The sequence below is a fragment of the Gadus macrocephalus genome, chromosome 21 (genome assembly GCF_031168955.1).
Source record: "Gadus macrocephalus chromosome 21, ASM3116895v1".
NCBI lineage: Eukaryota > Metazoa > Chordata > Actinopteri > Gadiformes > Gadidae > Gadus > Gadus macrocephalus.
The window spans coordinates 6,051,175-6,072,398 of NC_082402.1; the positions used below are offsets into that span (position 1 = coordinate 6,051,175).

At 48.2% G+C, this 21,224-nt stretch overlaps 2 protein-coding genes across 4 annotated transcripts; both read right to left on the reverse strand.

Annotated features, from left to right (window-relative positions):
• Nucleotides 1-599: 599 nt before the first annotated feature.
• batf (basic leucine zipper transcription factor, ATF-like) lies at nt 600-7,036 on the reverse strand. Its single transcript, XM_060042304.1, has 3 exons — nt 6,742-7,036; nt 5,064-5,168; nt 600-1,645 (listed from the first exon to the last, which is right to left on the reverse strand). Exons 1-3 carry the CDS (start codon nt 6,805-6,807, stop codon nt 1,331-1,333), a joined length of 486 nt encoding a protein of 161 aa, XP_059898287.1. The 5' UTR covers nt 6,808-7,036; the 3' UTR covers nt 600-1,330.
• Nucleotides 7,037-12,301: 5,265 nt separating this feature from the next.
• zc3h14 (zinc finger CCCH-type containing 14) lies at nt 12,302-20,914 on the reverse strand. 3 transcript variants are annotated; one of them, XM_060041578.1, is made up of 17 exons: nt 20,732-20,914; nt 20,321-20,363; nt 20,099-20,213; nt 19,783-19,823; nt 19,285-19,453; nt 17,959-18,463; nt 17,293-17,474; nt 17,078-17,178; nt 15,932-16,090; nt 15,385-15,471; nt 15,089-15,272; nt 14,711-14,901; nt 14,157-14,304; nt 13,802-13,944; nt 13,300-13,382; nt 12,988-13,094; nt 12,302-12,533 (listed from the first exon to the last, which is right to left on the reverse strand). In XM_060041578.1, exons 1-17 carry the CDS (start codon nt 20,765-20,767, stop codon nt 12,530-12,532), a joined length of 2,298 nt encoding a protein of 765 aa, XP_059897561.1. In that variant the 5' UTR covers nt 20,768-20,914; the 3' UTR covers nt 12,302-12,529. The 3 variants fall into 3 exon arrangements, with proteins under 3 accessions (XP_059897561.1, XP_059897562.1, XP_059897563.1); XM_060041579.1 differs by having other exon boundaries at nt 15,089-15,263; nt 20,732-20,908; XM_060041580.1 differs by lacking the exons at nt 12,302-12,533; nt 12,988-13,094 and adding an exon at nt 13,189-13,237 and having other exon boundaries at nt 13,268-13,382; nt 20,732-20,908.
• Between the last annotated feature and the right edge of the window lie 310 nt (nt 20,915-21,224).

Consider the following 21,224-nt stretch of genomic DNA (forward strand, 5'->3'; position numbering starts at 1 on the left):
GGAAGAAACTCAAACGAACTATTTACATCAGAGACGAATCAGAGAACATATTCTGTACTGCGAATGTTTTTTATACAAACATGCAAGTGAACCCCCCTGGCATAGGACGGGTTAAATGCAGAGAATGGATTTCCCCGTGGGGATTACCTGACAGTTATGGGGCTTATAATATTACTGCTCCACTTTCCTGAGCTTTGAAAAGTGCCAATCCGGAGAAAATTTCAGAGGTGTCAACAAGACCAGTGGGCAACACTTACTACCGGTAGTTTAGCTTTCACTTATTTTCTGTTTATGGGTAAACAGTGCCACCTATCGACCAAATGCACTCAAAACAAGTCTAAAGATATAAACTATGAATCGATTAAGTCGTCTAGACTAGAGATATTAATATACTTGTTCAATGGATGTAATCGTTCGTATACACTGTAGGCCTGTTTTGAGGCCAATTGCAAAATTAATTATATTAAAACTGATGAATTTTGTAGATAAACATAAATTGAGAATTGTATCTGGTGCAAGTTCCCTCTTGATATAAATAAATGATGTGTGAAATGGTGCATTTTGAATATCATGCACTGAACAGAGCAAGCGGAACCGTCTAAAGACACCACATTTAATAAATAGCTGTGCCTCTCATTTTTACAAATTAGCATGTATCACTTTTACAGAATATTTTACACAATGTTACCGTGTTGTTTTTTAACTGCTTTGGTTCACGAAAGCGAAATTGCTTTTGAGAAATACATTCCATACGTCTACAATCAAATATCCTGCACGTGTGAGGCTTCCCTGAGCAATAATCATAATCAATCAATAATTATCAGTAATCAATCAATAATCGATCAATCATAATCAATTAGTACATTCACAAAACAAAAACGTTAAAAACACAAAACTTTGCTTTCCTTCCGTGTCGGTTTGCGGTGCAATTCCCCGCTGTAGATTCGACATGCTCTATACTATAGGTTATTGATCATAGATGGCCTGAATCCAATAAATACTTGTGAATAGTGCCAAATGTCGCGCCAACTCCCCCCTTCGCAAACACCCAATAAAACACAAACAAAGTAAAAACAGTGCAAGAATAATCATCATTATTCAATACCTCCAATATGACTTCTATTCTCCTCACTGTATAGTATCAGCCAATCACGCTCCAACTCTCACAAAAAGGGGCCCCCCACCTCCACTCCGGCCCAGCCCCTGCCCAGCCCCTGCCCCCATCCCAAATGTTACGAGGGGGTCGCGATATTTTGTGTTTCGCGACCCTCACGACTTCCACAGGTTCCGGCTGGGCGGAGGGACGACATTCAGAGACGCCTCCCGCTGGTCAGTGCTGGTAGTGTGGGCCGGCCGCCACGTGCTGCTGGTGTTGATGGAGAAGGTGGTGCGGTACGCTGTGGGGCTGAGGGTGGTGCGGATGGGGGTGGGGGTGGTGGGGGTAGCTAGTGGCGCCGCCATGCTGCCCCGCTGCCGTCGCCGGGAAGATGGGCTCCGGGCTGTGGGCCGCGTGGCCCCCGGCGTGACCCCCCGTACACTGGGGTTCGTGGCTGCTCAGGATCGAGGACAGGTGCTTCTTCTCCTCGGTGAGCTGCTTCACCTCCTTCCTGAGGGCAGCGTTCACCTTCTCCAGCTCCTCGCTCTCCTGGGGACCAGAGACACAACACAACGCCGTGGGTTAGGGGAGTGGTTCTCAAATGGAGTAGGCCTACTGCAGGGGGCACTCAGAAAATAATAATTAAAAAGATGCTAACTAATTTCTGAGCAAGTTTAAATGCTGAAATCTAGACAAAGTCGAGAGAATAGAGAAGTGGTTGAAATGTGAATCTGTACAAATGGAGAAAGATAAATATACATCGTCAATTCCAGGAAGACGTATATTTGAATGGGATTCCCCTCTACATGCTCTGGCCCTCCCCTAGCATTGCGCTTCTTTTTTGGGGAGAAAGGAGCCAACAGTTGCATGAAGCACGGACCCATGTTTCTCACTAAATTGTAATTAGTTAGCATATCACTGACTGCTCAGTCACCACTCAGTTGACTGAGTGGTGGGAAATGCAGCAGGCCTGATATGTTGCTTGTGCATCGCAACGTAGCATCGCAATGACCGCCGCCATTCTGGGAGCGCTGCAGAATTGGAATGTTAGTAATTATGTAGGTAGAAATAGTTGTTTGGTCATTGTTCGGGAATTAATCCTGAATTGATTCCTCATTATGGGAAGAAGTGTTGTTTTAAAAGTGTTAAGAGTGTTTAATATGCGAAAAAGTTTTGATTAGCCTAGGATAAGGTATATTTACATTTACTATAACTAGAACTCTGGGGGTTTCTCCAAAAAAGATGATGTTAAAATACATTTGCCGGTACTACAACTGAAACCGCGTCGACCTCTGATCAGTGCAGAGGGAAGAGGAAGAGGAGGGTGCCTCGAACGCAACAAAATTCTCACGGGGATTGAAAAGGTCATCGTCTCGCGACCACATTCAGCCCGAAGCCACTCTGATCGTCAGACACAATCTTTCCTTGGGCAAACCCCATCGCCCCGGGTGACGTAGCCTGTCACCACGCAGTCCTTCCCACGCATGACATCTTTACCAGAAGTGATAACCCGCTGCCACTGCGGCCCCAAAACAACTGCCCACGGGCCTCGGCTCCTCCCCTGAATAACGTTTACACGGAACTCGCGACGCGACTCAAAAGCAAGTGTGAAAAAATAAACTACTCTGGACGAAACAGGAAACGCTTCTCGTCTCTCATAGTAAAGGGAAAAAAAAAAAGATACCTTCCTGTTTATGACAGAGAAGAACGACTAAAGAACCCAAAGAGCCACAAGAGGCCTGTCTGTGTGGCTGCGGCTCTGGCACTCTTTACACTGAAACACCTCCGGAGATGGGATCAGGACCGCGATTGCCGCGCGTGGGAAGACAGTCATTGATCGAGTTCACAAACACCAGAACTGCCGCCGCCCCCACAACGCCTAACCTCTTCTCTGTTGTTTCTATTCAGATAAAGTTCAAAAGAATAAGCGGTCTGCGTAAGAAACGAGGTGATGATGTGCTGACAGCAGCTTTGGTTCTTTGGAAATCCCTCCCTGTGTTTCCCTGCACGGCTCTACGTCACAGGGACGTGACAGCGCCGTGGGCTGGAGAGGGCTGCTTATCAGATCTCAAATATGAAAACAGTTACGGTAAATATCCCTTTTCAGAGACCGCTTTTGGACTTTGTTATGGCACAAAAAGTTCCTCTCTCTCTCTCTCTCTCTCTTCTCCCCCTTTCTTCTCTCCCTCTTCTTCTCTTTCCTCTCTCTCTCTCTCTCTCTCTCTCTCTCTCTCTCTCTCTCTCTCTCTCTCTCTCTCTCTCTCTCTCTCTCTCTCTCTCTCTCTCTCTCTCTCTCTCTCTCTCTCTCTCTCTCTCTCTCTCTCTCTCTCTCCCTCCCTTCCTCTCTCTCTATATATAAATAAATATAAGATTACACAGTAATGACCAGAAGGGGCAGTTTCTTATGGCCAGCTCTCATGTGTCGTCCAACACGTGCCGATGATGGCAAGAAAAAGAGCAGTGCCAGTGAATGAGACAGCTGTGTTTAAATTCAGTGCTATAATCTCAACCCGGGCCCACTTTCACTTGGCTCCGGAGGGGCGTGAGAGAGGGATGGAGACAGGGAGAGAGGGAGAGGGGGACAGAGGGGGGAGAGAGAGAGAGGGAGACGGAGAGAGGAACAGAGGAAGGGAGAGGGACTGGGGATTGAGGGAGAGAGAGAGGGAGAGAAAAGGAGAGAGGGAGAGGGTGAGAGGGATGGAGACAGGGAGAAGGAGATTGATAGGTAGGAAGAGAGAAAGGGGGAGGGGGAGAGAGAGGGAGATGGAGACAGGGAGAGAGGGAGATGGAGAGAGGGAGAATGGGAGGGAGAGGGGCATGGAGAGAGAGATGGAGAGAGAAAGAAGAGAGGGAGCGAGAGAGAGACAGCACAAGCGAGAGAGAGAGAGAGAGAGAGAGAGACAGCCCGAGAGAGAGACAGCACGAGCAAGCGAGATCGAGAGACAGCACGGGAGAGAACGTGAGGAGGAGGCCCACACATGCTAATATATTCCTGAGGCTTCTGTGAAAACACGCAGCGCTTGCCTCCAAGTGTGCAACACAACAGAAGCCGTGACACACCAGCGCCACATGGTCAGGTGGAGCCTTGTAAATATAACAGACCGCCCGGGCCAAAGCGCTCCCTGAGCACTGCATGGGTGCGGAGAAACATATCTGAGGGAGACTGGTGGAGGAGAGAGATTCATCTCTGCCTATATGGTAAATGGACTGCATTTATAGAGCGCTTTTCTAACCTGTGGCCACTCAAAGGCTTTATAATATTGACGTTCGCCCGTTCATGCACACATCCACACATCGACGGCGGCGTCAGCCATGCCAAGCGACAGCCAGCTCGTCGAGAGCAGTCAGGGTGAGGTGACTTCTTGCTCAGGGACACCTCGACCCTCTAAGGGGGAGCCGGGGATCGAACTAGCGACCTTCAGGTTATAACGAGCGACAAGTCCACCCAGGTGTGCTTTTCTTGCTTACTTCTGTGTCGTTCTGCACACATACAAACGTGTGTGCGTGCGTGTGCGTGTTTGTACGTGTGTCCCTACTGTCCCTAATTTGGCCAGATATCTCTCATCAGAGCTGTGACCTTCATCAGGGTGTCATCATTAGGCTGGTTCTAGGCTGGGCAGATGCACTCAAACACAGACGCACACACACACACACACACACAAGCACACACACGCACACACACACACACACACACACACACACATGTGCCCCTGAAAACACACACATGCGCACAGTGTACACAGATTGACCTGAAATCAACTGTAAGCTCCCCTTCCCCCCATAGGATACACAAACTAAACTATCTCAGTAGTTGAATTAGTAATAGCAGTAGTAGCTAATTTAGAGTAAAATTGAGAGACAAGGCAGGACAATCTAGTTTTGTGTGGAGAGGGTTTGACTCCCATTCAGAACGGCACCAGGTCGGATCTCCCCCAGGCCTACGGTCACGAGAAGCTGTGTTTCTCACCAGGTGTAGCGTGTCGGCCTTCTGGGTCTGCCTCATTCTGCTCTTCTGGGCCGCGATTCGGTTCTTCTCCCGTCTCATCACCCTCTTTGCATCATCTGAGGAACCCTGCGGAGAACACAGTACCACCAACCTTCAGCCTAGTGCGGAGAAGAACCAACAGCATTCAGTCTAGAACCAAGAACACTGGAACAACAGCCCTCAGTCTAGAACCGAGAACACCATTAAACCAACAGCATTCATTCTAGAACCGAGAACACCATGGAACCAACAGCATTCATTCTAGAACCGAGAACACCATGGAACCAACAGCATTCATTCTAGAACCGAGAAAACCTTGGAACCAACAGCATTTGTCTAGAATCGAGAACACCATGGGTTATTTATATAGTTTTGACCACAGGTAATTTCCCAAAGGTTGCTTCCTGGCCCCCTTGTCCTTATATGCCCCTGCCGCATTCAATTATATGCTAGTGTTTAGAACCAATATAGAACCGAGATGGAACCAAGACTGCTTTTGGGTGAATAAGGCCCATATATGGAAGGTAAAATATGCCTTACGGTTGTAAAATGATTAAGGTCATTATGGGATTTCACCTGAATAATAACGACGTGCCCCACCCAAATTACCTCGACATAGACAAATACTTTGGTTATTAACAGTTTGACAGTTTGAGACATAGGCGTTTTTTTTTCGTTGTACCTGATGGCACACAGTTAGGGGTGTGGCTGAGATATACCCTGGATTTCACACACACACACACACACACACACACACACACACACACACACACACACACACACACACACACACACACACACACACACACACACACACACACACACACACACACACACACACACACACACACACACACACCTGTTTCAGGTCCCAAACACCAGTAACTGTGACAGGCATCAGAATTACGGTGCACCCGCAAAGTGCTGACTCAACTGTAAAGCCACTAGCATAATGTGGGCCATTGAGGAGACACCAAGACATATCCCTCTCAATGGTCTCACTTCAAAATAATACATCATCTAGCTTGCATAACTTTAACAAAATCTCCACCTCAATGTTGCTTAAAGTGGTTCTCAGGAACTTCAGAAGATAAAGTCGGGCGCAGGAGACATAGCGCATGTCACAGGCATGTTGCATCGCACTGGGGGTTGGAAACATAATACAAGAATGTGGACATGAATGTGTGGGGAGATTTGAATAGGTACGCACACACAAGCCCAGACCGGAGCTTCTGATCTGACAAGTTAGCACAAGTGACTCGGAGATGAGCCATAGGTCGCGTTATCAAAAAACCACATGACATCTCAGGCAGCATTCATTCATTCACAGATTCTCGTACTGCGTGCGTTATGGGTCCCTGGCGCCTGTTGCTTTAGTCATAAACAACATCTCTGCAATCCCCGCTGTTTCCCCCATTCAGGCAACATTTGAATATCAACCAATATGAACACCCTCAGACCCATGCAATAGCTGGTTTCTTCTGAGTGTGTGTAGCTTTCTTGCCACCCCCTCCCCCAGGTTTAACGGTTCAAAAAGCCGAGCAGGTAAAGAAGGGTAGATTGAAAGGGGGAGAATAATTCATTCTACCCTCTCTCTCCTGGCGGGGGGCAGTGACGGAATATATAGAGAAAAAGAGAGAGAGAAACGCTACCGACTTACCGGTTGGCTGGCCGGTGAAGGAGACCTGTTGTAACTTGTGTCATTGCTGTCGGAGCCGTGAGCCATGCCGAGTGTGGCGTCTCCGATCCCGTCTCGCTCTGCACCGCTTCTGCTTTCACTTTGGCTGCAATGTGTCTGTGTGTGTTTGTGTGTGTGTTTGTGCGCGCGCGTCTGAGCATGCGTGTCTGTGTGTGAGGCTGCTCTGAGAGGAACCTTCTTTTCACTTTACCAGTGATGAATCTCTCTCATTCTAACAACCCTCCTCTATTATTTGACTCTCACCCACACTCTCTCTATCCCCCCCGCCTCTCTCTCTCTCTCTCTCTCTCTCTCTCTCTCTCTCTCTCTCTCTCTCTCTCTCTCTCTCTCTCTCTCTCTCTCTCCCTCCCTCGACTGTGCCTAATTAGCTGGGTTTTCTTGTAAGATCCACGTTATGTCATTACCCCAGAAGTCATGTGTCCGGTGAGGTCTTTATGTTCACCTTGGTAACAATAAGGTGTTTGTAAACTCCGACACAGAACCAAAACTCCCCGCTGCGTTTATCGTAAGACTGTGCAAACCCAGTCCATTTACTTTTATCATACAGTGTGTGGCAGAACACACACATTTGTGGATTGAGAAACAGTCCCAATTAAGGGATGTGTGTGTTTGATGATATTTGATTAATAAAGTTTTGACACTAAAACTTTATGTGGTTGCTTGTTTTTCTGTTTGACACTGAGTATATGTGTTGTATACTGTACTGTAATTATTATGGATAGTTACAGTACAGGTTAATAGGATATTACAAAAAACTAAGCTAAAACCATATTCTCTCTTATTTTTTCTAAATGCACTCGAAGCAGTCGACCTATTTGTTGATTTGTATTCTCGCATGATTCTTGCACTTTTTGGTTGGGGTTGACATAGTTCAATGGCCCTGGATAAAACCGTCAGCTGAATAAATGTAATGTAATTACCTCTTTCTGTTTTCAAGTTTCGACCAAATTCTCAATGGTCCATGTCTAGAGAGAGAGAGAGAGAGAGAGAGAGAGAGAGAGAGAGAGAGAGAGAGAGAGAGAGAGAGAGAGAGAGAGAGAGAGAGAGAGAGAGAGAGAGAGAGAGAGAGAGAGAGAGAGAGAGAGAGAGAGGGAATGGAGAAAAGGAGAAGCTGCGTGGATGAGGGTTTTGCGTATTCAGAAGCACTTTGTGGGCTTTTCCTCCTTGCGCTTTCTGGTCTCTTGAATCTTGTGCACCAGCTGTGGTGTCCCGAACAGCTCGCCATCTGAAGAAGAGGAGGCAGGGGGTTCCACCGACTGGCTGCCCACCTAGTGTCAGAAATCCCTCTGATTCACCAGCGCTCTCTGCCCATGCTTAACAGCGGAGGAAAGTGTGTGTGACCGCGACACAGTGTTCATGAGGGAAATGCATCATTTAAGGAGAAAGGGGTTTCCGAATAAGGCGAAAGGGGTAAGAGTACGCAGAATACTGAACGTCGGAGGGGTAGATTTTATTTGAAAATAACCTGACCCTGCAGAAAAGCCCTTAACGTGAAAAACGTACGGTTTATTATCAATTAGAAAACTTTGAATAACAATCCATAATAACGGTAACTTATATATTATTATTATAATTTTGATTAATTGCATAGGCTATAGGCTTTGTGTGTGTGTGTGTGTGTGTGTGTGTGTGTGTGTGTGTGTGTGTGTGTGTGTGTGTGTGTGTGTGTGTGTGTGTGTGTGTGTGTGTGTGTGTGTGTGTGTGTGTGTGTGTGTGTGTGTGTGTGTGTGTGTGAGAGAGAGAGAGAGAGAGAGAGAGAGAGAGAGAGAGAGAGAGCATATGTGTGTTTGTGTGGGTGGGGGGACACCATTTATCCGTAGGGACTTACAGGAAATGAGACATCTCATTAGAATGAGCCTGTAACCTATAGAACTCAATGCCGTTTGGTATAGGTCTGCCAGCCCTGACACCGCGGGATTACATATGTTTGCGTGTCTTTAAAATGGTGGTACCCATGCATGGTAAACTGAAGAAAAATATGAAATCAATTTTTTTTTTTATTATTGTAAATATTATTAAATATTTGCCTCGCAAGAAGCCTGGTGTAGTATAAATGAACTATCAATAACGATATATAATATTTGATACATGCCCACACATGTCCACAATTATTTGTTCCCAAAATCTCTATTGGGATGATTTCCTCTGTCCCTAAACGTTGGAACAAGGTAGAATTAGTGGCACAAGACCGAGTAGATCGAATATAAAAAAATAAAAGCTGAAAAGAAAAAGCGAAATCACGACGAAAACAGCTTCACTGGGCAGAACAGCCCTCCCACACAGAAACGTGTTTTGCGCTATAGCCGGAGTGTGCGGAGCTTGGCTGACGGACAGACGTTTCTGGTACTTGGCATTTAGAGTGCTCCAAAACTGTTGAATATGAAAAAATACATAAACAGAAACTCCTCAAATGGATCAACAGTCTTGATTCTGCCCAGAAAAACCTAATACAGAGAGTTGGAAATACAAGCTGCGTCTCTGTGCACGTGTGTGTGGTTGTGTGTGTGGGGGTGAGGATTATTTGGGGATAGTTTCAATAATTAATTCCCCTCATTCAGATGCATCTGTACATCGTGTAGGCGTCTTCTAGGGTTAATGTTTGTTTTAGGTGCGTGCGTGTGTGTGCGTGTGTGTTTGTGTGTGTATGTGTGGGGGTGAGGATTATTTGGGGATATTAATCATTAATTCCGCTCATGCATCTGTATGCGTCTACTAGTTAAGGTTTGTTTTATGTTCCTTGCCACTAATATTGTTTAGACGAGATGGCCTGGATAATACTTAACTTAGGCTTAAACTTACTAATACACCAAGAAAATGTCGTGTTTTGTCGTGTAACATTGTAAGCAATGGATCACAACGACACGCACACTTTGACATTAATGTAGCCGTTTGAATGTGTGGGCTAAATGTAAGGCTGTACAAACCATACAAGCATGATGGCCATGTATTGAAGACCCAGCAAATATTAAACTGGGAGTTTTAAAGAGCTGCCTGTCACAGGGGACTTTAAAGGGGACTTTAAAAAATAATTATGCAGTCGAGATTTAATCATGTCGAGTGATTAAATTGTAAAAAGAGTATAAAATCAAAGCAACTCTGAAATTATTGTTCACCTCAACCTTTAAGTTATCTTTATCATATGTATTATTATAAGCCTATATCCCTATGTTTCCCAAATACCTTTCCATGGGAAATAACATGCGTTTTAATATAATAGATCAGAACCAGTATACACAATCTTTGCTCCTTTTCGGTATTGAGGTGAAACATTAAAACATGTGAAACATTAATGCGTCAACACTGTCCACTTAGTTGAAAAAAAGTAAACTGCTGAGCTTAATGACAGTTGAATGGTAAACTAGGGACATCTGCTGGGTGGTTAAGGGAACTAGTTGGAGTAAATGTCATGCTTTTACACCCTTAACCAGTAGGAGATGCTGTTGGATGGGACGTTGAGCTTGCCATCGGCTATGTTGTAAGCGTTCAGAACATCAAAAGTAGTATGAAATAAGCCCCGTAATTACAATAAAGGTGGGATTGCCTCTTAAATGTTGAGTGAATTAGAATCATTCATAAAAAGCAAGGCATTTACTGTAATATTTATAATTTTCAGCATTGAGGGGAAAGTAGGTCATGGCAATTGCATACTATTTAAGAACAGTATGGTGAACTAACGTTTAACATTTAACTCCATTAAAAATGTAGATCGATTTTATCTTAAAAAGACTGAGTCCCGCTATATTGCCCAGGCTGCACTACAGCGTCTATTCACGGGCGCGAACCCACTACTGAGCGGCACGGGGGCTTTGACCTGCTCCGTTTCCGACCTGGGCCGATTCACCCCTCCTTAGACGACCTGGTAGTCCCGGGCTCCCCCAGGAGCACCATATCGATACCGAACTTAGCGCGGACACCCGATCGACATAGCCCACTGCAGCTCAGAACTCCTGAGCTCAAACGATCCGCCAGCCTCAGCCTCCCAGTAGCATGGATTACAGGCGCACGCCACTGCGCCCGGCGAGAGAGTACAGCGCTGGTAATGCTTTTGTCTTCGACAACCATGACGTCATCCCAACGCTCTCTCGCTCCATCTGGTGGTTAGATAATGATTCGCAGCTTGGGAGCGTTACAGCCATAGATATATATATTAACTAGATGTCGTCCGCGCTGCTGGCCAATGGAGTCGAACGTCACCACTGGCGGCCATCTTACCACAGTAAGCTGCTAAGCCATAACATTGTGTTGGTAGGGATTCATGTACTTTTTAAACAACCATAACTTGCTCAATTTACAACCGATTTTCGAACGGTTTGGTTTGTTATAATCGTCAGAGATGTAGTTATGACACTGCATACTTTTGATAGAATAATGAAATGTAGAATAATGTTCTAAAATACGTACAATATCATAACCACGTTAATAACGTTTGTAATAAACCAAACCGTTTGTAAATCGGTTGAAAATGGGTGAGCAGTTTACTGTGGTAAGATGGCCGCCTATGGTGACGTTCTAGACGCCGCCGTAGGGCATCTAGTTAATATATATATATGGTTACAGCCCCCTTGTCAAATATATCTAGAATTAACGTGCCGATTTATGCCACAGCACGATATTTATGTGTATGTAGGCCTACTTTATGTGTAGAGAGCCTATGTGAGATTGAAATGGTAAATATATACCTTTTCCATGTGTTGCCGATTGCTATGATTGTCAGCAAACCGCACTCCATGCAGGTAACCGCTTCTCTCGGGATTTTGAGGTACCTCATTAATTAAGTAAAACAGCAGATTTTTTTTCAGAAGCAGAACTCTGTTTATGATTGGCTTAGCCTGAGGAGGTTTAGGCAACAAAACCTCTGAAGAACAACGCTTTTAGTGGGCTTCAGGGGTTCATTATTTGAGATAACCCAGAGTAGGCTATTAAAATGAAGGCAGTTATGTTCAGCCAACGTGGATATTTCAGAGTGAGACCATCCTGATCTTGCGATTTCTGATTTGCGATTTCTCGCTTAACTGGCATGAACTCGCGAGATCATGTTCTCGCGAGGCATCGATGGAGTACTGACTGGGAACCTATAACTTTGTGCTATGAGTCAACCACCGTGGCCGCAACCAGAGCTATTAAGAGCCTTCTTTCTCTCTACAAAGCTCCGGCCACAACAGTCAACTACGAAACTAGTTCACGTTTTATTTCCTCTTAATCATTGTCTTCAGAAAACCAGGCAAAGGAATATAATCAATTTATTATGACGATATGGTTCAAAATCCAGGTGGTTTCATTCAACCTCCAGACATTTATAGGCTATTATGGTCACGTAGCTATCATATTTAAATTGTATTTTTAGTTCCCACTGCTAATACTTGCTATGGATAAAGGTGTTTATTGCATTTTCATAAAAGTACACTTAGTATTTACCCTAAATGTCCAATGGTATCTGATCATTGTACTTTGTGAATATTATGCAAAATCGTGTGCTTGATCATTTTTGGGTGTAAAGAAGGACACAACTTCAGGCCACATAAAAAAACACTGACTTTATATGGAGGATATTTTAATACATCCAACGTTTAGAGAAAAGTCAACAGTTCCACTTACACAAACCTTTCATAAAATGCATTTCACAAAACATGGAAACTAAAAACGTTAAGATCGGGGAACCAAGGAACCAACTTTAGAAAACGATATCAAAATTCTATCTGGTCGTCATCGTCGCAATACTTTCTTCTTGACGTCTTTGGATCTGTCAGCTTTAACTGCAGCGGAAGAAAGACGGACACATGGATTAGTATTCGACCAAATAGGAGTATCAAGACATGAGAGTTAACCTCGGACATGTTCAACTTCTTCCAGCCACGATGTTAAACCGTTGAAACAAACCTCTGTTTAACAACGACATCAAATGACTAAAATCATTTTAAAACCTGAAATAAAACAAACCGCTACTCACCATTAAAGATAAACAAACCCACGTTTCAGCAACACCAACCAGGCTTTAGAAAATCTTGAACTTTATTCATATTTATAAATGACGGAAATGGTGCATTTCAACACGTGGCCCAAATTCCCTTATTGGCAGTCAGTTTGAACTCAGAGCGGGCGGCAGTGAGGCAGGCAGAGCAGAGGGCCGGGCTGATGCCTCCCGCTAGAGGGAGTCCACGGGTCGTGAGTTGTGTGTTAGGGGGGGGGTCGTGGGGGCCGGGGCCGTACCTGCTCTGGGCCTTGGTCCACTTCAGGGCGTGTCGGGGCGGCAGGCTGGTGGTGGGGTGGTAGAAGGTGCAGCCCGCTCGCTTGCACTGGGTGGCGAAGCGGCACGGCTGTTGGGCACAACGACACCATGGCAACGGGTCAATGTCACATGGTGATGTGTCACATGTTGATGTGCGACATGTTGATGTGTGACATGTTGATGTGTCACACGATATGTCACACGGTGATATGAGACCTGTTGATGTGCGACCTGTTGATGTGCGACATGTTGATGTGCGACATGTTGATGTACAACCAGGTAACCGTGGTTACCTTGGGGTGATAGAAGGCACAGTCCATCTTCTTGCACTCTGGGAAGAAGCGACACACACTGCCAGACTGCGGGGCTGCTGCCGCTGTGGACACACACACACACACACATTGACATGTCAGCCAATCTCGTCAGCTCTTGGGATTTCAGCTTCAACAACAACTGCCTTTTCCAACTATGCTACCATGGCAGTTTCATTAATGCATTGTTCAACTGCCAAAGCGGGGGAACAATATTTATTTTATACAAATTTTGCATATACTTGCATCATCCTGTGAGCTCTCTGTTCATTATGATTACCCCCTTATACTACTCCTCTCCACTTCTCTCAGACCGTATACGAAAAAACGAATAATTACAGATCCTGGGTCTGCTTTATCTTCTTTGAATCTTCTCAACTCCTGAACTAGAATCTAAAAAACTTTTTTCCTGGGGTGAGGATAAAAGCTGATTTGGTCTCAGTGCGAGGGAGTGTGGGGATACGCGCGCATGCGTGGGGGGTACCTGGTCTGGGCGGGGGCAGGGGCGCGGCGGCCCGTCGGCTCACGTGGGTGAAGGGACAGTCGGGCTTTGTGCATTTGCCGTCGTATTTACAGTTGGGATGGACAAACAGACACTTCTCCCCGTATGTGCAGTTAGGGAAGGTCCTGCAAACAGGGCGAAGAAGAAGAAGAAGAAGAAGAAGAAGAAGAAGAAGAAGAAGAAGAAGAAGAAGAAGAAGAAGAAGAAGAAGAAGAAGAAGAAGAAGAAGAAGAAGAAGAAGAAGCATGGTTAGACTTCACAACTCAAACAAAAATGCAACCATTTGTAATGTCGTTGTTGTGGTCGATGTTGTTGTTGTCCTCCCCCGGCTACGTACTTGCACTGTGTGGTGGGGTGATGGTAGGGGCACTCGTCCCCACTCTTGCACACGGGCCAGAACCGGCATCGCTCCAGAACCTTCGCCCTCTTCTGGGGGACGGTGGCGCCGTCCTCGTCCTCTTCATCGTCCACCTCCATGCCGTCATCTGAGAGGAGGGGAGCAGAGAGAAAAGGAGGGGAGAGGAGAGGAGGGGAGCAGAGAGAAAAGGAGGGGAGAGGAGAGGAGGGGAGTAGAGAGAAGAGGAGGGGAGAGGAGGGGTGAGGAGGAGGGGAGGGGAGAGGAGGGGAGTAGAGAGGAGGGGGAGGACAGGACAGTGAGGTGTGATGCATGTGGTAGTCTGAAGGGCAGACCCTCAACCATTTAAAAGTTCAACCTCCTTAGGAAGGAGTAGCTACCCATATGAGGTACCGCCCCCACCCCTACCAGAAAGACAACCCAGCTGCCTTGCCTACTGTCGGCCATGTTGAACCCGCCCTGGAGCCTACCGTCGGCCATGTTGAACCCGCCCTGGAGCCTACCGTCGGCCATGTTGAACCCGCCCTGGAGCCTACCGTCGGCCATGTTGAACCCGCCCTGGAGCCTCTGCAGGATGCTGCCCTTGGCCTGCAGGCCCAGCCGGGAGGAGACGGGGGGCGGCCGGGGGTTCTCCAGCTCCATGTCGCAGTCCGCCATGTTGCCCAGCGGGCTGGGCACGCCATCCAGCGTCACGATGAACTTGGGGCTGCCGGCCTCCGTCTCCTTGCTGAGAGCACAGAGCGGACAGGTGACCCGGGAGGAAGTGCTGACGGGACTCACGGCGGGGTGTGTGTGAGTGTGCCAGTGTGCGTGCGTGCCTGTGTGATGACGTGTGTGCGCGTGCGCGTGCCTGCCGGTGTGCATGCGTGCTTGCGTTGGTGCGTGACGTTGTGTGTGTGTGTGTGTGTGCGTACCTGGCCTGGACGGTGCGGGGTAACCCCGGTCTGACGAGGTCCCCGGTCTCCTGGAGCTGAAGCCGGCTCCGGACGGGCGTGTCCTGGAGCGCGGCCCGGCTCATGATGAAGGAGCGCGTGTCGAAGGCCTTGGTGTCGAAGGCCTTGGCGCCGTTGCCCCCGGTGACGGCCACATCTGCCATGACTACAGCAGCGACAACAACAACAACAACATCATCATAACGTGAGCTCGTGGACCGAGCGGCCGTCGAGCCGCCGGGACGGACCGCCGCAACAATCGGATAAATTAGACTCACTGGGGTTGGCCGGCTCCTTTGGGACACTGGAGACGTTCTGGGGCTGGTCCAACTGAAGGCGTGAAGCTAGAGACCTCGGCGGGGGCACTAGAGGAGAACAACAGATGAGGAGAAGAGGACCGTCGGGCCGGGCGGTTAGGATCTGATCCAGGGATCATCGATTCAAAACGCAGCCGACTGAATTATATTTACAATACGTTTGGCGCATGCTTTTATGAGGCTTCTCTGCGTGACGCCCCACTTTCTAAAAAGAAACAACTGCCCGGACAGAGTTTAGATTAGCTAAAGAATCAGTGTACACACACACACACACACACACACACACACACACACACACACACACACACACACACACACACACACACACACACACACACACACACACACACACACACACACACACACACACACACACACACACACACACACACAGTCCTCCGCGATGTGCGTTCTCAATCCAACACGAGCGCTGCAAACAGCACCGATCTAAGCAGCGGCTGCACATGTGCGTTCTCTGGAGCGGTTTCGGCAGGGACGCGTGGCCTACCCAGCGTCCGGGCGGGGGGCCCCTCGGTGGGGTTGTAGGAGGGGGCCTGGGGCGCCAGCGTCTGGAGGTGCTCCTGGACCAGCTGGATGGCCGCCGTCATCTCCTCGCTGCTCGCCAGGCGGGTCCGGGGGGCCACGGGCACCATCTGCCTCTGGGAGTCTGGGGAAAACCGGGGATCGGGTTCAGAGCCCAACAGGTTACAGGGCAATCCCTCTGACCCCCCCACGCCCATCTTATGCAACCATTGTATGTTGTACGTCCTGGCATTTTAAAAATGGCACTGAGCATTGTGTAGCGTCTTGTCCTAGCTCTCGCGCTTGTCTACGGGGAACGGGTTAACCTAGTGATTGTTAGTGCTTGGTTCTACGAACATCCTTACTGTACCGACAGCGATATAGTGCAGTTTCTCTTTCTTATGACAAATGTACCTAATGTAAGCCTCTTTGGATAAAAGCGTCTACGGTACGAAGAGAACGGTACGAGGTGGGCGTTGATGTCAAAACAGATCAACTCCACGGTAGGGCTGGGCCATATGGAGAAAATCTTATATCACGATATGAGTAATTTATATCACGATATGGATATATATCACGATATGGTATTTTTGAAGTAAATTAAAATAATAAATGGCTTAAAATAACCATACTTCACATTTGATCAGTTTTTTCTTTTATTTTGAACTTGAATTTCCATGCTTACAAAGGAGTAAGTAGCGAACAATCTGTCATTAACTGATCCATGATTCCTGCCTTCCTCACCTCAAATTACGTGCAGGTTACGTTACCTGAAAGCACATTGGCTGGTGAAGTTTCTTCTTCTGGGAATAGTTAAATGTCTTACAGCTAAGCACTCTTCTGCAGGGCCCCGTTGTGGCGCAACTGCAGTTACCTGCAGTTCCATCCACCGCCATTTTTATTTTTATTTTTATTTTTTCTCTCGGTATAAACTATATGTCCAAATCTCTCCCGGTAGACACTTTCATATCGTCCACGGTATGATATCGTCATATCGCCCAGCCCTACTCCACGGTTATGAAAACACAGCGGTAAACGTTTGTGTCCTTCTCTTTAGTGCCTACAACTCCTCCACGAGGTGCCGCGACACGCATCGTGGTTGTTGAATAGCCAAGCCTCAGTGTGGACCTACTTGCGGTGAAGGCGGTGGTCTTGGTGATGGAGTCCTGGGCCTCAGAGATGGCCTTCAGGATCAGGTTCCTGTTGGCCTGCTTGCCCGGCGGCAGGGAGGGTCTGGAAGGGCATCGGTTGACGTTTACCTTCTGTCCACATGTCGTTTGACACTATTGCTCCATGCAAGTCAATAGGATGGTGATCGATCCAGGCGTGTGCGTGCGTGTGACTCACTTGCGCTCCGGTTTGGAGGGCAGGGACACGCGGCTGGACATGCTCCTGCCGGCGTAGCCCTTTTCTTCCTCCTCCTCCTCCTCCTCTTCCTCGACGTCGTCGCTGTCCTGCTTCTCGGCCCGTCGGTTGACCCACCCCACGGAGCTCGCCACCGGCGCCTTGCGCTTGCGGGACATCTCCCCCTGGACAAAGACAAGATGATTAGAGGGTTTGTACAACAGCGTGCCGTGCATCATGGGGTCATCATGGGCATATTGAGAGGGCTCCAGAGCATTGTATGGAGGTGACTGGAGAGTTATCCTGAATAAAAAGGTTAATACACCGCAACCCAGGCGAATGAAAACCTTGTTTTACAGCATCTCACATGAGAATCATTGCAGGATTTTCAAACACAACAATCTCTCCCCAAAACGATAAAAAGTTTCCAGGATTAAATTACTAAACAACAACCAAAACAAACATAACGACAATGGACAAGCCCCGTGAATGGCTACTCGAATGACGGACATGCCCCGTGATAGGCTAATCGAATGACGGACACGCCCTATGATTGGCTAATCGAATGACGGACACGCCCTATGATTGGCTAATCGAATGACGGCCATGCCCTATGATTGGCTAATCGAATGACGGACATGCCCTATGATTGGCTAACCCAACCCCTACCTGGGTAAGCTCCTCTCTGCTGCTGGTCTCATAGCGCCCCAGCCGGCTGGAGGCCGCCCTGGTGCTGCGCCCGCTGCCGCTGCGGCTGTCCTGGTGGTGGTGGTGGTGCCGGTGGCTGTCTCCGTGCTGCTGCCTCCCGCCTCCCCCCTGGTGGGCCGTGCCCTCGTCGGCGGACCGGCCCGAGGCCAGCCTCCCGCTGCCGTGGTGGGCACCGGACTCGTCCGAGGACCGCCCCAGCCTCCCGCCGTGGTGGACGCTGGTCTCGTCTGAGGAGCGGCCCCCCGAGGCCAGCCTGCCGCCGCCCCCGTGGGAGGGCCGGTAGAGGGGCGCGGTGGGCCGGCCGGAGGGGCCCCGCTGGCGGACCTGATGGGCCGACTCCGGGGGCGTGTCCTCGTCGATGAGGTCGTCGTCATCCATCTCGGGCTTGATGTCGAGGACGGCCTCCAAGGGGGGCTGCTCCATGAGGGGCTTCACGGCCGAGGTGAGGCGGGAGGAGGAGCTCGTCCTGGGGGGGGGGGGGGGGGGGGGGGGGGGGGGGGGGGTGGTTGGTTAATGAAGAGGTCAGGGGAAACAACAGGTTTGTTTTCCTCCTTTTTCTTTTTGTCAGAGCATCTTCGTCATAGAGCGATGGATTCAGCAATGCATTCGATCGGGCGGAAAGTTGGTTAGGGTGCTTCTGACTGGGTTCGGGGCTGAACCCCTGTATCCTCGGCTCAACCCCCCCTGTCCCCAGTTCAACCCCACTGTCCCCAGTTCAACCCCCCTGTGTCCCTAGTTCAACCCCCCTGTGTCCCCAGTTCCACCCCCCTGTCCCCAGTTCAACCCCCCTGTCCCCAGTTCAACCCCCCTGTCCCCAGTTCAACCCCCCTGTCCCCAGTTCAACCCCCCCCGTCCCTAGTTCCACCCCCCTGTGTGCCCAGTTCAACCCCCGTGTCCTCAGCTGAACCAACCCCCTACCCGTCCTGCTCCACAAAGAAGCGCCTCTAGAGCCATTCCCTGGAAGTCCCGTTGGATGAAGGCCTCGGCCACACAGGGTAAAGGCCTGATTATGGTCCCACGTTCGCGCAACGCATGGGGGTGACGGACCCCTTACGTCCTTGCGGACGCTCCACCGCAAGGGCCTGACGTGCGCCTCCCAAGAATTGTAACCTTCCATCGAGGCGACGCAGCAGCAGGGGCTGCGATTGGTCCGCTCACTAACACCAGACGCAGAACCATAAAGGTTCACGACTGCCATTTTCAGCCCTTCACAACACATTCTAAAACAGAGTCACCACGGCTGGCCACTGACACTGGGAAGGAAGCAGCACATCGACCCAGCCCTACCTGTGCTCCTGGGCCGAGCTGGACACGCGCGTCTCGTTGCGGTCGGAGCGAGAGCTGGACACGGCCAGGGCCTTGGCGGGGTCTGCCCTCTTCTCACCGCCGGAGGAGGAGGACTGCGTCTTCCCCGACACGGAGATACTGTCCAGCTGCAGCTGAGACGACGCGGGGTCTGTGCGCACCGAGAGAACACACGGGTTAGCGAGGGAGAATTGAGATTCACCGTCGTCGGATTCAAGTGATTCTCACTATGTTTACATGCACCGATCATGTAAAGAACGTAGATCGGTTTATTCTTGGGGTATAGTAACAGAGACACCTTAATAGCTCTTGATTCAATCTTTCCATTTACTTTATCACGTTAAACATGAGTGGCCATGTGAACACAGTAATCAACATAGAAATAATGTACTGGGATCACGGCATTGCTCTGTTTATCCATCTAAACTGTGAGTAAATATACTGACATTTGGGCAAACCTTTGCATTAGAGTTCACTTACCAACTGCCACGGATCTCAATTTCTCAAGGACACCATGTAACCTATAAAATAAATGTAAAAGTGCCAATTAGGTAAAACTAATATTACACTATTTTAAATACAATGAATAATCATTTACTGTTTCAATCATGTTTCTGCAGATCATGTGATCTGCAGTTCCATCAAATAAGTTGAAGTAAATGAGGGTGGGGGGGGTCGTTCTTCTTGAACAAAACTTTAAGAAGAACCCAACACCCGGGTGAAAGAGTCCCAAGACTTCGATACTTTAGCGGGGGAACCATCCAATTATTATCATCATGATCGTCGCTATTATTACCAGACTGTGAACTTGATCGTGTTGCCCCCTAGAAAGAGAGATAGGTCGTCCCCCATTTGCTGAGACGTCTTCTTGTTGGCAACCATCACCATGATGTAGTCAGGCAGCTCCTCGTCTGAGGGGAGAAACGGGGACACGGGGTCAAAGAGAAGCCTCAACAACACATGCAAACACGCAGTGGGTGTCGCAGAATGAACGTCTGCGGTGCATTCGTTAACTTACCGATATACGCTCCCAGTTCTTGCAACTTGCCCTTTATGGCGGCCTGCAATGAAATAACAAGACATGTTGGGCAGGTTTGAAAACAATCTGGTCGCTTGACCAGATATGGTGCTGCTGGCTCTGCTAATAGCTAGCGTGGTGCAGGCAACCTTATGAATGGGCAAGTGCTCATAAACCAATCAACAGTACTTCATTCAACAGTACATCAAACATGAGTGGATCAATGAGATACTGTACACCAGGTAACAGAATCGGCTGTAGTGTGTGATAGGTGGGCGTGGATACGATATCAACACATAACACTATAGCTAGTAGGCTAGCCATGGTCCAATCGTGCTATGCTAAGCTAACGTTTACTTACTCGGGCCTAGATGCAAAACAAGTAATTCAAGGGGGAAATCTCCTACTCACCCTTATTTTCTTGCTAATCTCCGTCCCAATTTCCATGATTGCGTTATCCTAAATTGAATACAGTATTAGGGTTAAAGAGTGGAGTTAAGTTGTTAGTAGTGTTGCCCAAATCAACACTCCGGTGAAACGTTAAAAAGTGGTGCACCTTCTACGGATCTCTGCTGCGGACATTTCTCACACAGGTCGTCAGTATGAAAATACTGCCACCTGGCGGTTTAAATCGTCACCGTCCTATCTCACACAGATAGGACAGCGTCTGCTTAATCTATGTGGAATTATTAACTAGTTCATTGAAAAAACAATTAAATAGTTTGGCACTGCCTAGTCATGGAAAATGTCTTTCAAATAAAGACTAGGCTACATTTTTAATCAGAGGCAGCCTATATATTTTTTTAAGGGAATTTGTGTCCAAAACTACAAGTAGCCTACAACATATAAATCAGTTTGGCAGTTCCTAATGATGAGAAATTGATCTCACATATGCGGTCAGTTT

Excerpts from the sequence above, each read along its gene's own strand:
- zc3h14 (XM_060041578.1), bottom strand. The coding sequence starts at position 20,767 with ATGGAAATTGGGACGGAGATTAGCAAGAAAATAAGG. Across the intron at positions 17,475-17,958 it reads GCAGAGAGGAGCTTACCCAG|GGGGAGATGTCCCGCAAGCG; the intron begins GTAGGGGTTGGG and ends GTCTTTGTCCAG. Across the intron at positions 13,383-13,801 it reads CCTGCCCCCGCCCAGACCAG|CGGCAGCAGCCCCGCAGTCT; the intron begins GTACCCCCCACG and ends GTGTGTCCACAG.
- batf (XM_060042304.1), bottom strand. The coding sequence starts at position 6,807 with ATGGCTCACGGCTCCGACAGCAATGACACAAGTTACAACAGGTCTCCT. Across the intron at positions 5,169-6,741 it reads CTTCACCGGCCAGCCAACCG|GGTTCCTCAGATGATGCAAA; the intron begins GTAAGTCGGTAG and ends TGTTCTCCGCAG. Across the intron at positions 1,646-5,063 it reads AGGCCGACACGCTACACCTG|GAGAGCGAGGAGCTGGAGAA; the intron begins GTGAGAAACACA and ends TCTGGTCCCCAG.